At 33.4% G+C, this 16820-nt stretch overlaps 3 protein-coding genes across 18 annotated transcripts; all 3 read left to right on the forward strand.

The window, feature by feature from the left end:
- Positions 1 to 197: 197 nt before the first annotated feature.
- Positions 198 to 4241, forward strand: LOC111491507 (two-component response regulator-like APRR2). Its single transcript, XM_023140447.1, has 12 exons — positions 198 to 342; positions 752 to 831; positions 1060 to 1126; positions 1271 to 1316; positions 1578 to 1656; positions 1742 to 2083; positions 2156 to 2254; positions 2416 to 2556; positions 2706 to 2954; positions 3317 to 3385; positions 3513 to 3590; positions 3685 to 4241. Exons 1-12 carry the CDS (start codon positions 213 to 215, stop codon positions 3847 to 3849), a joined length of 1545 nt encoding a protein of 514 aa, XP_022996215.1. The 5' UTR covers positions 198 to 212; the 3' UTR covers positions 3850 to 4241.
- Positions 4242 to 7306: 3065 nt separating this feature from the next.
- Positions 7307 to 12354, forward strand: LOC111491303 (two-component response regulator-like APRR2). 16 transcript variants are annotated; one of them, XM_023140162.1, is made up of 15 exons: positions 7312 to 7474; positions 7546 to 7586; positions 7663 to 7713; positions 8215 to 8370; positions 8832 to 8911; positions 9160 to 9226; positions 9371 to 9417; positions 9694 to 9771; positions 9855 to 10196; positions 10269 to 10367; positions 10529 to 10669; positions 10819 to 11067; positions 11430 to 11498; positions 11626 to 11703; positions 11798 to 12354. In XM_023140162.1, the coding sequence occupies exons 4-15, from the start codon at positions 8241 to 8243 to the stop codon at positions 11960 to 11962; spliced, it is 1545 nt and encodes a 514-aa protein (XP_022995930.1). In that variant the 5' UTR covers positions 7312 to 7474; positions 7546 to 7586; positions 7663 to 7713; positions 8215 to 8240; the 3' UTR covers positions 11963 to 12354. The 16 variants fall into 16 exon arrangements, with proteins under 16 accessions (XP_022995936.1, XP_022995933.1, XP_022995935.1 ...); XM_023140156.1 differs by having other exon boundaries at positions 7310 to 7474; positions 8184 to 8370; positions 9855 to 10367; XM_023140157.1 differs by having other exon boundaries at positions 7310 to 7474; positions 8212 to 8370; positions 9855 to 10367.
- Positions 12355 to 13822: 1468 nt separating this feature from the next.
- On the forward strand, positions 13823 to 15361 carry LOC111491187 (two-component response regulator-like APRR2). Its single transcript, XM_023139980.1, has 4 exons — positions 13823 to 14074; positions 14437 to 14505; positions 14633 to 14710; positions 14805 to 15361. Exons 1-4 carry the CDS (start codon positions 13835 to 13837, stop codon positions 14967 to 14969), a joined length of 552 nt encoding a protein of 183 aa, XP_022995748.1. The 5' UTR covers positions 13823 to 13834; the 3' UTR covers positions 14970 to 15361.
- The last annotated feature ends 1459 nt before the right edge of the window (positions 15362 to 16820 follow it).

The following is a 16820-nucleotide window of genomic DNA, read 5'->3' on the forward strand; positions in this document are numbered from 1 at the left end:
ACGAGGCGAAAGCATGATTGAGGTAATCTCCAAAGCGCCTTCTCTAATGTTTTATCGTTTTCTCCAAAACGTCTCACTCTTGCACATTTGTGAAATTTCGATTTTCTGTTCGTTGTTTGTTGTAAATATGTTGAAATTTCCATTTCAAATGAAGATGATATGAAGATGTATGAGATTTTTAGCAGTGACCTAAGAAACAAGCCGAGCGAGCTATGGTTTGCACTGCCGACGATTTACAAGAATGGAAAGACTTTCCTAAGGGTCTGAGAGTTCTTCTCCTTGATCGGGACGGCCATTCCGCAGCCGAGATAACATCAAAACTTGAGGAAATGGAGTATGTTGGTGAGGAATTTTCGAACTCCCCTTTTTTTTCATTTAAGATGTATTTTTGTTAGAAATCCTCGTTCGTTCTTATAAGGCACTGTTGCTTTGCTATCTTCTTCAATATTAAAATATATTTGTATTCTGTTTATATCTCTTTAATGCTAATTACATGTATTGTGGGTGAGTTGGAGTTACGAACCGATCGAAAATGCACTTATTTTTACTTTCTAGGAAGACTTTAGAGTTTCATGGTTTCTTCCGGAAAATGTGTGTTTCCAAATATTAATTTGTTGAAGATCTGAGTTTTTTCTATTATGATGCCATTTCCACGTCTCTCTGTTCCTTTAAGAAGTTTTCTTTCTAGTTTCTTTTCTATGATATAGAGATTTCACTTCTGTGTTGAGAAGTTTCACTTGGCATATTGCAGTCTGTTACTGTAGTGATGAGAAGGAAACTTTGTCAACAATTTTGAACACATCGGAAAACTTCCATGTTGCAATTCTGGAGGTATGGCTAATCACTTTCAGAAAGGAACTATGCATGTACGCCATAAACCTGACTCCTTAAGTTTGCTTGCTTGATAATATCCAGTTCTCGTGATGATTGGACTAATCAGTAGCGATATAACTTTGTTAAATTCTGCTTCAGTTCTCTGATCACTTTTAAATTGTAGCTCCTCAATGTTCTTATAGTAACATTTATCTTTTTAAATTTTTGGATCCATCTCTGATTCAGATGTGCAAAGGAAATTATGATGAGAGTTTTAAATTGCTTGGAAGTTCCAAGGACTTGCCAATCATAAGTAAGTTAACAACCAAAACTGGTTTCTTCTCAAAAGAAAAAAGACGGTTTTGAATAGCATATTGTTGGATATTTTTGAAAGCTTCCTCCAACAAACTTTACGGTTCGTGACCTGACTCTGAGATTATGTTGTTCTATGGCACAGTGATTTCAGATGTCTATTGCCTAAGTACCATGATGAAGTGCATTGCAGTAAGAACTCCAATCTAATTTCTCTTTAACCGACCTTTTTGGTAATGCTAAAACTGGACTTTTAGTTCCTTTCAAGGGTTCCTTAGGGACCGGTAACCATGTATGTTTTGCAATAACTGGTATTGGTTTCCACTTTTCTTGTTGGTTTGAGATACCGGTCTCTAAACAAAGCTAGTATCTATAGTTTTTATTTTGTTTCCAGCAGAATTTGATGCTCAGATTATAACTATCTATGGATCTAGATTTACAATTTTTGTTTTGCTTGGTGCAGTTGAGTTTTTGCTGAAACCACTCTCTGAGGACAAATTGAGGAATATCTGGCAGCATGTCCTTCACAAGGTATTTTTCAGTTCTGGAAAACTTCGCATCGCTAAGAAAACATCGAATATAAAGACAAAATATTGACCAGCAATGTTTTGAGAAGGCATTTTCCAGTACACCGAAGCCTGAAGTAGACTCCGCAGCATCCTTGATGCAGCTCCAATTAGAGAGTGAAGACAATACTGGAGTTCTGGAAGATACGGAAGTTCTTTCTTGGATTCAAGACGTTGTATGGGAGCAAGAGCAACCAGAAGGAAGTGTTATATATCAACTGAACCAGGGATCATCGTTGCAAGGTTGCTGGGAAAGTGAAAATCAAATGAACCGTCCAATGGAAACAGATTGCAGTGACAAAGATGTGCGGTCTAACTTCGTCGAAACTGCTTCACATGATTTGGTTTGTGAAGACACCCTTCAGGAGGGCCAACCTCGATTATCTGGCGAGGTAATGCTCGAAGGAGACAGGAACTTTGTTGTTGGCTTAAACGCAGAAAGCGACCTTTATCTTCCCTTGCAGAATAAATCTGGCGTCAAAAGTGGTCCTTCAGCCGCTGAGCACTCAATCCAAGGATCTGATGTAAACCCTTCAGCTAGTTCCAAAGCGAGGAAAACAAAGGTAATTTGATTATCTTATACAAAAACGAAAACTTTTGAGAAGTGCCTTGTATCTGTATTTCTCTAAGGTCATATATCTAGATTATAAAACTCGTTCAAATCTTGGAACGTTATCATGTCTATAAATATATGTTTTCAAATGCGACTTCTATTGTCCATTAGGTGGACTGGAGCCCAGAGCTACATAGAAAGTTTATTCGGGCAGTCGAACAGTTAGGCATAGATCGTGCAATTCCTTCCAAAATACTTGAGCTGATGAAAGTTGAAGGTTTGACAAGGCACAACGTTGCAAGTCATCTCCAGGTTTGCCACCTAGGCTTTTTGTTCCCTTAGATATTAAACTTGTTTCATGCACTTGTTCATATATCCTACAAACTCATGTATCTATAAGTACATTAAACAAGTTTAATGTCTAACATGTTCTTCTAATGCTCTTTATGTCGTTTACGCAGAAGTACAGGATGCAAAGGAAACATGTGATGCAGAGAGAAGAAAATCTAACAAGATATTCAATGCAAACCAATCACTCCCCACCAATCATGGCTTACCCTTCTTATCCTTACTGTGGAATATCCATGTCTACCGTCTATCGAACATGGACGCAGACCAATGGCCATCCAGCTAATGTCAACATGCGGGGTCCGCCTGATTATCGCCATTGGCCGCAACCAGGAACTCAGCCATGGAACTCTTATGCTGGGGTAACGTTTTCCATTCTTAGATTTCAGTGAAATGGCGAGATTCCATCCACAACCATCCAAATTAAAAACCTTGTACGTCACTGCATTAGAAAAATAGTAACATGTTTCTTTGAAAAATTCATTGTTCACGATACGCGTTAGGTACAAAGAAACAAGAAACAGAGTGATTTTTTCGAAAATTCTACTTTTCTTGATTCTCAAAACTCATGTAATTTTTTTTTTTTAAAAAAAAAAAACCAAAATCTTGATGTCACTAACTTGTTGAAGCTACTGGTCCTTGAGAACAAACAAAATGGTAAAATAATTAAAAATTTTGAAAAATGTCGTTTGTGATAATAGTTGTTCAAACTGATTTGTTTCAGATGCAAGCTGATGCATGGGGTTGCCCTGTGATGCTGCCTTCTCGTGCTCCATATTTTTCATATCCTCAGGTGAAAGTGTATTTTTATTTATTTTTTGCAAGAGTTAAACTGAAATTAACCTTTTTATTTGGTAATTATGGCTGTGTTATTTATTTATTTATTATTATTATTATTTTTTTTTTTTGCCATATTGCAGCAAATTTCAGCATCACACAACGTTTATACAGCAAATAAGGGCTATGGCACGCCTCAAATTTCATTTGATCTTCAACCAGTAAATAAAAAGGCTTCAAAACTTTATTTTAGCATTTGCAAATAATAATAATAATAATAATAATAATTAATTATAGTTTTTTTCCTTTTTGTAGAATGAGGAGTTGATTGACGAGATTGTAAATGAGGCAAAGAGGAAACCATGGTCACCTCTTCCATTGGGGCTTAAACCTCCTTCTGCAGAGATTCTTGTGGAAGAGCTTCCAAAGCAAGGAATCTCCACTCTTACTCCCCAAATCAACGCCTTCAATCCTCCCTGATCCCACTCTCTCCACCTTCTTACTATAAATATGTTTGGGTTAAATTATAAAATAAATTTATGTACTTTCGATTTTTTATTTGAGGTATCATTCAAATTTTTTATTTTTTATTTTTTAAAAAATGAATCTATCCAAACTTTTTAAACGACTCATTGAAAAATCTACAAAGAGCAAACATGTGACAAAAAAGTTGAGTTTGGTGCGTTGAAAAGCTTGTGTGTTTTTTGTATTAGACTAGTTTTGACGAGTAAGGTGAAGTGATTTGTCACCCAGCGCTGTTGGCAAAGATATGGTTACCTGCCTGTGATCTTTTCTTGGCCCCATTTCCTCCCTTGTGGCCGGCTACTTTACCAAGTCGCCACGATGGACCAATAAAATCAAGCCTTCATGTACCCTAGTATCATATTCCAATTATTGTTCATAACATCATAATATGCTAGATTTGAATGGAAAATATTTTGCATGCCCAGCTAGTTAGTTACTCCACCATTCAGAGTATTAGGATCTGAAGTAATGTAGTAGTTGATATTATTCGCTTTACAAAGAGTGTTTTATTTCTCTTTTTAACCGACGTGAGATTTCATAATTTGTCTCCTTAGGTACTTAACTTCTCGTTGGCACGCTACTTGGTGTTTGACTTTTATACCATTTGTAACAGTCAAAACTTATTACTAGCATATATTATCCGTTTTGACCTGCTACGTGTCGTTGTCAGCCTTACGATTTTAAAAACCTGTCTACTAGAGAAAATTTTTCATATCCTTATACGAAATACTTTGTTCCCCTCTCTAACCGAAGTGAGATTTCTCAAGTAATTTTATTAATAACACTTTTACTGATACATATGAATTCGTGTTAAATGTACAACTTTTTTTATTTTATGCTTATCATGTCAACTATTAAACATTGGCTATAACATAACTCCATTTTAATCACTAACATTTTAAATTTTCAATCGAATCGATACGTACTATATTTAACTTTTTTTTGCTCTCAAATCATATAATATAAGTATGTCATTTCATTTCAAATCATTTTTCTAATTCATATTGAAATTTGAATCACACGATTAAATATCAGATAAAGTTTTCAACATAATCACGGTGGACACTCGTTATTCTCACAATTATTTATTTATTTAATATTTTTATTTTATAATTGCTTGAATAGAACATTTAATAGTAATGACCCTAATTAATGTTTTTTCTTTTTTCTTTTTTATCATAGAGCTTTAAAAAATTCCACACGGTGCCACATGGACAGATATTTCCCATTTTGTTCACCTGAAGGCCAACGTCAACCACCCTCCTCTTTCTAATAGCATAATTTTGAAGTAAAATTGAAGATTTCGTGAGTTTTTAATGTAAATAATAACTATATTAAAGTTTTTTATATTTCGAAATTTTATAGTGATAAAAAATAAAAAAACGAGTAAAAGAATAGTAAGTAAATCAACTCGAACTTATCTCAAGGGTTAAAACATTGGCATTTGGCATTAGTAATATTAAATTTTTATTGGACGTTAAAATAAAAAATATATTTAAAAAAATAAATATGATAATTAAAAGTTTAGATATTAAAGTAGGTTGTTTAAAATATTGAGAACCACAAGAGAAGAATCCGTGGGCTGGCAAACCATGGACGTAAAAGGAGAATTGAAAAAACAACACAGTGTTGGTTGCATCCACAATGCTATGGTTTTGACATAACATCCTAATGACTCCAAAACCCCTAAACAAAACATTACACCAAAACACTAAAGTTCATAAATTCTATGCCCTCCTTCCCCTTTACTTGGAAACAAATCTGTCTTTTTCCGCAATCTTGCTTTGATTTTTTTAATCTTCTTTCATACCAATTTAATGTTCTGATTTGATGTTTAGATTCCTTTACCTCCGATTACACCAATTTATTATAAATGGTATCAAACTTAGATATCGAGCGCGATGTACCAGTGAGTATGCTAGACTCTCGAAGAGTATGAATTGTGAGATCCCACATCGGTTAGAGACAAAAACGAAACATTCTTATATGGGTGGAAATCTCTTCTTAAGAAACACGTTTTAAAACCGTGAGGTTGACGACGCATAGAATATCTAAATGTAGTAACTAAGAACTATCATACTTACGCTTTTAATTTCATCCAAATTTGCAGCAAATTTATTTTTCTTATTAAAATTTATTGTCACGTGGACTTAATAAATTTCTAAAGTATATATGTTAAAAATCACAATTCTTCACAATGGTATGTTATTGTCCACCTTGAACATAATCTCTCATGGATTTGCTTTGGGTTTTTCGAGAAAGGCCTCATACCAACGTAAAGAAATAATAATAATAAAAAAATTAAATTAAAAAAAAAATTAGAATGTTAAAAAATATATGTTAGAATGAAAGTCCGTCTATAATTTATGGAATAGTCATGAGTTTAATAAAATAATACTATCTCCATTTGTTTAAAGCCTTTTGAGAAGCCTAAAGTAAAATTATGATAGTTTATGTTCAAAATGGACAATATCATACCATTGTGAGAATCGTGTTGCTTAACATATATTCTAACAAAATATTTGTGTCAAATTATATATATATATATATATATATATATTTCTCAAATTTAAATATAACCAAACCACGACATTAGCTAACAAACTCCGCATACATCAAAGTTAGGTGATAAAATTTGTAATATATATATATATAATTATTAAATTGTTTAATATTACTCGATAATATAAATAAATTCAAACTAGTAGCCAATTATTTTCTGATATTTAGTTGGTAAGTTTCAACGTGCCCATCTTATTTGAAGGTGTGGTTAAAGTAGATAAGGATTAAATTAGTGTGGTCTCGCAATTTCCTCTCTTACTTTTTTTGTAAATATATATATATATATATATATATATATATATATGTTTTTTAAGATCGAATTTTTAATTTTTTAATTTTTTTTAAATCCTTAAATTTAATTGTTATAACAAGATAGTTTTATTCAACCAATCACTTTAAATGGCTCATAATTAATTTAATTTACATATTTAACAACAAAGTCCTACTCGTATTGTAACGTCCAAGATCTACTGTTAGCACATATTGTCCTCTTTGAGTTTTATTTTTTGGGTTCCCCTCAAAGGTTTAAAATTCGCTAGCACTCGTTCGTGATGTCTCACATTGGTTGAGAAGAGAATCGAACATGTTTATAAGAGTGTGAAAACTTTCACCTAGCAGATAGAGTTTTAAAATGTTAAGATAAGCTTAAAAGAAAAAGTCAAACTAAGAAAATAGGATGGGACATTACAGGTATGTATTATTTGTATAATTAAACAGGAGGTAATTTAAAAAATTCATAATTTTATTAGAAACTGATTTTCTTTAATACAAAGACTTGGTAAATAATTTTAATAGTTTAGTGATAAAAGTTTTAAATTTAGGAATAAATAAATGAAATGGATTTTTTTTAAGAAAACATTACACGTGTATATATATCTACAAAAAAACTGGTAAATGTGAAGCATACTTTTTTAGAAAAGAGGAAAGAGTCCCTATAAATGTATGATGGTTGAGCGGGAAAAAAAATTACAACCACGTAGAATGTTTGTTGACGCTGCTAATTCCTGCCTTTTCCACTGTAAGTGTTCGTCTTCCATTTCACTTCTCTTTGAATTCTTCCTATCTTTGAACTGAACGAATATTCGACAGTTTTCTTGATTGCCATCTATGCTGAGGTGCGGACCGCAATCGTAAGGATCCGTACTCTCTCACACCTCCATTGTCTTTCTATGTTATCTCTCTCTATTTCTTTATTTATTTTTGCAGAATGTACGAAACTACGAATCGACCAGAGGAAGAGGTGAAAGCATGACTGAGGTAATCTCCAAAGCGCCTTCTCTAACTATTCTGTTAGCTTTTCGAATCGTCAATGATCGAGCGTTCGGTTGTTGGAAAGTGTTGCTTTCTTGTGATTGCGATTAGTTTGATTTTGAATGTTTTCGTTATGATTCTTGAATCGCTCTTCGTCTTGCTTTCTGGTTTTGTTATTTTCTCTGCGTTCCGATTGGGAAAATAACTGTCTGAGGAGTTAGTCTTCTTCGAAATAGCTATCTAATTGATTGATCGGAGTTCAGGAAGTTAATGATTACTGTATGTGCCATTTTATGCAAATGCATTAACGTTTTCATGAATAATCTCTTGAGTTCACGTATTAAATTTTCTGCCAGACGTCTGTTCGCATTTGTTTTACTATTTCCTCGAGCGTCTCGCTCTTGCACATTTGTGAAATTTCGATTTTCTGTTCGTTGTTTGTTTTAAATATGTTGAATTTTCTATTTCAAATGAAGATGATTTGAAGATGTATGAGTTTTTTAGCAGTGATCTAAGAATATGCCAAGCGAGCTATGGTTTGCACTGCCGACGATTTACAAGAATGGAAAGACTTTCCTAAGGGTCTGAGGGTTCTTCTCCTTGATCGGGACAGCCGCTCCGCTACCGAGATAAGAGCAAAACTTGAGGAAATGGAGCATGTTGGTGAGACATTTCGCACTCCCCATTTTTTTTCTGTTCAAGATGTTTTTCTGTTAAAGATCCTCTTTCACTTAAGGCACTCTTAAACTAGGCTTACTTTGGCCAAGGCCAAAATAAAACTTCCTACCAAAATAGAAAATTAATGAAAGTTCACTTACCAAAACTATGTTTAAACTTTTTCTTTTAAAAAGATATGTAACAATAATCAGATATATTGTGGGTGAGTTGCAGTTATGAACGGATAGAAAATGCACTCCTACTTTGTACGACGACTTTAGAGTTTCATTATTTCTTCCACAAAATGTGTGTTTCCAAATATTAATTTGTTGAAGATCTGACTTCTCTCTATTATGATGCCATTTCCACGTTCTCTCTATTCCTTTAAGAAGTTTTCTTTCTAGTTTCTTTTCTATTATATAAAGATTTCACTTCTGTGTTAAGAAGTTTCACTTCGCATATTGCAGTCTATTACTGTAATGATGAGAAGGAAGCTTTGTCAGCGATTATGAACACACCGGAAAACTTCCATATTGCAATTCTGGAGGTATGGCTAGTCACTTCCATAATGGAATTATGCATGTAGGCCGTAAGCTGACTCCTTAAGTTCGCTTGCTTGATAATATCCAGTTCTCGTGAGGATTGGACCATTTTCAGCAGTAATTTAACTGTTATTGTTTATTTCCTTCAACTAACTTCGTTAAATTCTTTTTCATTTCTCTCATCATTTTCAAATTTTAGTTCCTTATTGTTCTTGTAGTAACATTTAAATTCTTGGTTCCTTCTCTGATTCAGATGTGCGAAGGAAATTATGATGAGAGTTTTAAATTGCTTGGAAGTTCCAAGGACTTGCCAATCATAAGTAAGTTAACAACCAAAACTGGTTTCTTCTCAAAGGAAAAAAGACGGTTTTGAATAGCGAACTGTGGGAAGTTTTTGAAAGCTTCCTCCAACAAACTTTACGGTTCGTGACCTGACTCTGAGATTATGTTGTTCTATGGCACAGTGACTTCAGATGTTTATTGCCTAAGTACCATGATGAAGTGCATTGCAGTAAGAACTCCAATCTAGTTTCTCTTTAACCGGTCTTTTTGGTAATTCTAAAACTAGATTTTAATTCCTTTCAAGGGTTCCTTAGGGACCGGAAACCATGTATGTTTTGCAATAACTGGTTCTGGTATCTACTTCTTTTGTTGGTCTGAGAAACCAGTTTCTAAACAAAGCTAGTATCTATAATTTTTATTTGGTTTACAGCAGAAATTGAGGCTCAGATTATAACTATGGTTTTGCATTATTGTCTATGGATCAAGATTTACAATTTTCGTTTAGCTTGGTGCAGTTGAGTTCTTGCTGAAACCACTCTCTGAGGACAAACTGAGGAATATCTGGCAGCATGTTCTTCACAAGGTATTTTCAATTCTGGCAAAATTTGTATTGCTAAAGAACATCGAATATAAAGACAAAATATTGACCAGCAATGTTTTGAGAAGGCATTTTCCAGTACACCGAAGCCTGAAGTAGACTCCGCAGCATCCTTGATGCAGCTCCAATTAGAGAGTGAAGACAATACTGGAGTTCTGGAAGATACGGAAGTTCTTTCTTGGATTCAAGACGTTGTATGGGAGCAAGAGCAACCAGAAGGAAGTGTTATATATCAACTGAACCAGGGATCATCGTTGCAAGGTTGCTGGGAAAGTGAAAATCAAATGAACCGTCCAATGGAAACAGATTGCAGTGACAAAGATGTGCGGTCTAACTTCGTCGAAACTGCTTCACATGATTTGGTTTGTGAAGACACCCTTCAGGAGGGCCAACCTCGATTATCTGGCGAGGTAATGCTCGAAGGAGACAGGAACTTTGTTGTTGGCTTAAACGCAGAAAGCGACCTTTATCTTCCCTTGCAGAATAAATCTGGCGTCAAAAGTGGTCCTTCAGCCGCTGAGCACTCAATCCAAGGATCTGATGTAAACCCTTCAGCTAGTTCCAAAGCGAGGAAAACAAAGGTAATTTGATTATCTTATACAAAAACGAAAACTTTTGAGAAGTGCCTTGTATCTGTATTTCTCTAAGGTCATATATCTAGATTATAAAACTCGTTCAAATCTTGGAACGTTATCATGTCTATAAATATATGTTTTCAAATGCGACTTCTATTGTCCATTAGGTGGACTGGAGCCCAGAGCTACATAGAAAGTTTATTCGGGCAGTCGAACAGTTAGGCATAGATCGTGCAATTCCTTCCAAAATACTTGAGCTGATGAAAGTTGAAGGTTTGACAAGGCACAACGTTGCAAGTCATCTCCAGGTTTGCCACCTAGGCTTTTTGTTCCCTTAGATATTAAACTTGTTTCATGCACTTGTTCATATATCCTACAAACTCATGTATCTATAAGTACATTAAACAAGTTTAATGTCTAACATGTTCTTCTAATGCTCTTTATGTCGTTTACGCAGAAGTACAGGATGCAAAGGAAACATGTGATGCAGAGAGAAGAAAATCTAACAAGATATTCAATGCAAACCAATCACTCCCCACCAATCATGGCTTACCCTTCTTATCCTTACTGTGGAATATCCATGTCTACCGTCTATCGAACATGGACGCAGACCAATGGCCATCCAGCTAATGTCAACATGCGGGGTCCGCCTGATTATCGCCATTGGCCGCAACCAGGAACTCAGCCATGGAACTCTTATGCTGGGGTAACGTTTTCCATTCTTAGATTTCAGTGAAATGGCGAGATTCCATCCACAACCATCCAAATTAAAAACCTTGTACGTCACTGCATTAGAAAAATAGTAACATGTTTCTTTGAAAAATTCATTGTTCACGATACGCGTTAGGTACAAAGAAACAAGAAACAGAGTGATTTTTTCGAAAATTCTACTTTTCTTGATTCTCAAAACTCATGTAATTTTTTTTTTTTAAAAAAAAAAAACCAAAATCTTGATGTCACTAACTTGTTGAAGCTACTGGTCCTTGAGAACAAACAAAATGGTAAAATAATTAAAAATTTTGAAAAATGTCGTTTGTGATAATAGTTGTTCAAACTGATTTGTTTCAGATGCAAGCTGATGCATGGGGTTGCCCTGTGATGCTGCCTTCTCGTGCTCCATATTTTTCATATCCTCAGGTGAAAGTGTATTTTTATTTATTTTTTGCAAGAGTTAAACTGAAATTAACCTTTTTATTTGGTAATTATGGCTGTGTTATTTATTTATTTATTATTATTATTTTTTTTTTTTTTTGCCATATTGCAGCAAATTTCAGCATCACACAACGTTTATACAGCAAATAAGGGCTATGGCACGCCTCAAATTTCATTTGATCTTCAACCAGTAAATAAAAAGGCTTCAAAACTTTATTTTAGCATTTGCAAATAATAATAATAATAATAATAATAATTAATTATAGTTTTTTTCCTTTTTGTAGAATGAGGAGTTGATTGACGAGATTGTAAATGAGGCAAAGAGGAAACCATGGTCACCTCTTCCATTGGGGCTTAAACCTCCTTCTGCAGAGATTCTTGTGGAAGAGCTTCCAAAGCAAGGAATCTCCACTCTTACTCCCCAAATCAACGCCTTCAATCCTCCCTGATCCCACTCTCTCCACCTTCTTACTATAAATATGTTTGGGTTAAATTATAAAATAAATTTATGTACTTTCGATTTTTTATTTGAGGTATCATTCAAATTTTTTATTTTTTATTTTTTAAAAAATGAATCTATCCAAACTTTTTAAACGACTCATTGAAAAATCTACAAAGAGCAAACATGTGACAAAAAAGTTGAGTTTGGTGCGTTGAAAAGCTTGTGTGTTTTTTGTATTAGACTAGTTTTGACGAGTAAGGTGAAGTGATTTGTCACCCAGCGCTGTTGGCAAAGATATGGTTACCTGCCTGTGATCTTTTCTTGGCCCCATTTCCTCCCTTGTGGCCGGCTACTTTACCAAGTCGCCACGATGGACCAATAAAATCAAGCCTTCATGTACCCTAGTATCATATTCCAATTATTGTTCATAACATCATAATATGCTAGATTTGAATGGAAAATATTTTGCATGCCCAGCTAGTTAGTTACTCCACCATTCAGAGTATTAGGATCTGAAGTAATGTAGTAGTTGATATTATTCGCTTTACAAAGAGTGTTTTATTTCTCTTTTTAACCGACGTGAGATTTCATAATTTGTCTCCTTAGGTACTTAACTTCTCGTTGGCACGCTACTTGGTGTTTGACTTTTATACCATTTGTAACAGTCAAAACTTATTACTAGCATATATTATCCGTTTTGACCTGCTACGTGTCGTTGTCAGCCTTACGATTTTAAAAACCTGTCTACTAGAGAAAATTTTTCATATCCTTATACGAAATACTTTGTTCCCCTCTCTAACCGAAGTGAGATTTCTCAAGTAATTTTATTAATAACACTTTTACTGATACATATGAATTCGTGTTAAATGTACAACTTTTTTTATTTTATGCTTATCATGTCAACTATTAAACATTGGCTATAACATAACTCCATTTTAATCACTAACATTTTAAATTTTCAATCGAATCGATACGTACTATATTTAACTTTTTTTTGCTCTCAAATCATATAATATAAGTATGTCATTTCATTTCAAATCATTTTTCTAATTCATATTGAAATTTGAATCACACGATTAAATATCAGATAAAGTTTTCAACATAATCACAGTGGACACTCGTTATTCTCACAATTATTTATTTATTTAATATTTTTATTTTATAATTGCTTGAATAGAACATTTAATAGTAATGACCCTAATTAATGTTTTTTCTTTTTTCTTTTTTATCATAGAGCTTTAAAAAATTCCACACGGTGCCACATGGACAGATATTTCCCATTTTGTTCACCTGAAGGCCAACGTCAACCACCCTCCTCTTTCTAATAGCATAATTTTGAAGTAAAATTGAAGATTTCGTGAGTTTTTAATGTAAATAATAACTATATTAAAGTTTTTTATATTTCGAAATTTTATAGTGATAAAAAATAAAAAAACGAGTAAAAGAATAGTAAGTAAATCAACTCGAACTTATCTCAAGGGTTAAAACATTGGCATTTGGCATTAGTAATATTAAATTTTTATTGGACGTTAAAATAAAAAATATATTTAAAAAAATAAATATGATAATTAAAAGTTTAGATATTAAAGTAGGTTGTTTAAAATATTGAGAACCACAAGAGAAGAATCCGTGGGCTGGCAAACCATGGACGTAAAAGGAGAATTGAAAAAACAACACAGTGTTGGTTGCATCCACAATGCTATGGTTTTGACATAACATCCTAATGACTCCAAAACCCCTAAACAAAACATTACACCAAAACACTAAAGTTCATAAATTCTATGCCCTCCTTCCCCTTTACTTGGAAACAAATCTGTCTTTTTCCGCAATCTTGCTTTGATTTTTTTAATCTTCTTTCANGTTTACGCAGAAGTACAGGATGCAAAGGAAACATGTGATGCAGAGAGAAGAAAATCTAACAAGATATTCAATGCAAACCAATCACTCCCCACCAATCATGGCTTACCCTTCTTATCCTTACTGTGGAATATCCATGTCTACCGTCTATCGAACATGGACGCAGACCAATGGCCATCCAGCTAATGTCAACATGCGGGGTCCGCCTGATTATCGCCATTGGCCGCAACCAGGAACTCAGCCATGGAACTCTTATGCTGGGGTAACGTTTTCCATTCTTAGATTTCAGTGAAATGGCGAGATTCCATCCACAACCATCCAAATTAAAAACCTTGTACGTCACTGCATTAGAAAAATAGTAACATGTTTCTTTGAAAAATTCATTGTTCACGATACGCGTTAGGTACAAAGAAACAAGAAACAGAGTGATTTTTTCGAAAATTCTACTTTTCTTGATTCTCAAAACTCATGTAATTTTTTTTTTTTAAAAAAAAAAAACCAAAATCTTGATGTCACTAACTTGTTGAAGCTACTGGTCCTTGAGAACAAACAAAATGGTAAAATAATTAAAAATTTTGAAAAATGTCGTTTGTGATAATAGTTGTTCAAACTGATTTGTTTCAGATGCAAGCTGATGCATGGGGTTGCCCTGTGATGCTGCCTTCTCGTGCTCCATATTTTTCATATCCTCAGGTGAAAGTGTATTTTTATTTATTTTTTGCAAGAGTTAAACTGAAATTAACCTTTTTATTTGGTAATTATGGCTGTGTTATTTATTTATTTATTATTATTATTATTTTTTTTTTTTGCCATATTGCAGCAAATTTCAGCATCACACAACGTTTATACAGCAAATAAGGGCTATGGCACGCCTCAAATTTCATTTGATCTTCAACCAGTAAATAAAAAGGCTTCAAAACTTTATTTTAGCATTTGCAAATAATAATAATAATAATAATAATAATTAATTATAGTTTTTTTCCTTTTTGTAGAATGAGGAGTTGATTGACGAGATTGTAAATGAGGCAAAGAGGAAACCATGGTCACCTCTTCCATTGGGGCTTAAACCTCCTTCTGCAGAGATTCTTGTGGAAGAGCTTCCAAAGCAAGGAATCTCCACTCTTACTCCCCAAATCAACGCCTTCAATCCTCCCTGATCCCACTCTCTCCACCTTCTTACTATAAATATGTTTGGGTTAAATTATAAAATAAATTTATGTACTTTCGATTTTTTATTTGAGGTATCATTCAAATTTTTTATTTTTTATTTTTTAAAAAATGAATCTATCCAAACTTTTTAAACGACTCATTGAAAAATCTACAAAGAGCAAACATGTGACAAAAAAGTTGAGTTTGGTGCGTTGAAAAGCTTGTGTGTTTTTTGTATTAGACTAGTTTTGACGAGTAAGGTGAAGTGATTTGTCACCCAGCGCTGTTGGCAAAGATATGGTTACCTGCCTGTGATCTTTTCTTGGCCCCATTTCCTCCCTTGTGGCCGGCTACTTTACCAAGTCGCCACGATGGACCAATAAAATCAAGCCTTCATGTACCCTAGTATCATATTCCAATTATTGTTCATAACATCATAATATGCTAGATTTGAATGGAAAATATTTTGCATGCCCAGCTAGTTAGTTACTCCACCATTCAGAGTATTAGGATCTGAAGTAATGTAGTAGTTGATATTATTCGCTTTACAAAGAGTGTTTTATTTCTCTTTTTAACCGACGTGAGATTTCATAATTTGTCTCCTTAGGTACTTAACTTCTCGTTGGCACGCTACTTGGTGTTTGACTTTTATACCATTTGTAACAGTCAAAACTTATTACTAGCATATATTATCCGTTTTGACCTGCTACGTGTCGTTGTCAGCCTTACGATTTTAAAAACCTGTCTACTAGAGAAAATTTTTCATATCCTTATACGAAATACTTTGTTCCCCTCTCTAACCGAAGTGAGATTTCTCAAGTAATTTTATTAATAACACTTTTACTGATACATATGAATTCGTGTTAAATGTACAACTTTTTTTATTTTATGCTTATCATGTCAACTATTAAACATTGGCTATAACATAACTCCATTTTAATCACTAACATTTTAAATTTTCAATCGAATCGATACGTACTATATTTAACTTTTTTTTGCTCTCAAATCATATAATATAAGTATGTCATTTCATTTCAAATCATTTTTCTAATTCATATTGAAATTTGAATCACACGATTAAATATCAGATAAAGTTTTCAACATAATCACGGTGGACACTCGTTATTCTCACAATTATTTATTTATTTAATATTTTTATTTTATAATTGCTTGAATAGAACATTTAATAGTAATGACCCTAATTAATGTTTTTTCTTTTTTCTTTTTTATCATAGAGCTTTAAAAAATTCCACACGGTGCCACATGGACAGATATTTCCCATTTTGTTCACCTGAAGGCCAACGTCAACCACCCTCCTCTTTCTAATAGCATAATTTTGAAGTAAAATTGAAGATTTCGTGAGTTTTTAATGTAAATAATAACTATATTAAAGTTTTTTATATTTCGAAATTTTATAGTGATAAAAAATAAAAAAACGAGTAAAAGAATAGTAAGTAAATCAACTCGAACTTATCTCAATGGTTAAAACATTGGCATTTGGCATTAGTAATATTAAATTTTTATTGGACGTTAAAATAAAAAATATATTTAAAAAAATAAATATGATAATTAAAAGTTTAGATATTAAAGTAGGTTGTTTAAAATATTGAGAACCACAAGAGAAGAATCCGTGGGCTGGCAAACCATGGACGTAAAAGGAGAATTGAAAAAACAACACAGTGTTGGTTGCATCCACAATGCTATGGTTTTGACATAACATCCTAATGACTCCAAAACCCCTAAACAAAACATTACACCAAAACACTAAAGTTCATAAATTCTATGCCCTCCTTCCCCTTTACTTGGAAACAAATCTGTCTTTTTCCGCAATCTTGCTTTGATTTTTTTAATCTTCTTTC

This window comes from Cucurbita maxima, unplaced genomic scaffold (genome assembly GCF_002738345.1).
Source record: "Cucurbita maxima cultivar Rimu unplaced genomic scaffold, Cmax_1.0 Cma_Scf00016, whole genome shotgun sequence".
In the NCBI taxonomy this organism is placed as follows: domain Eukaryota; kingdom Viridiplantae; phylum Streptophyta; class Magnoliopsida; order Cucurbitales; family Cucurbitaceae; genus Cucurbita; species Cucurbita maxima.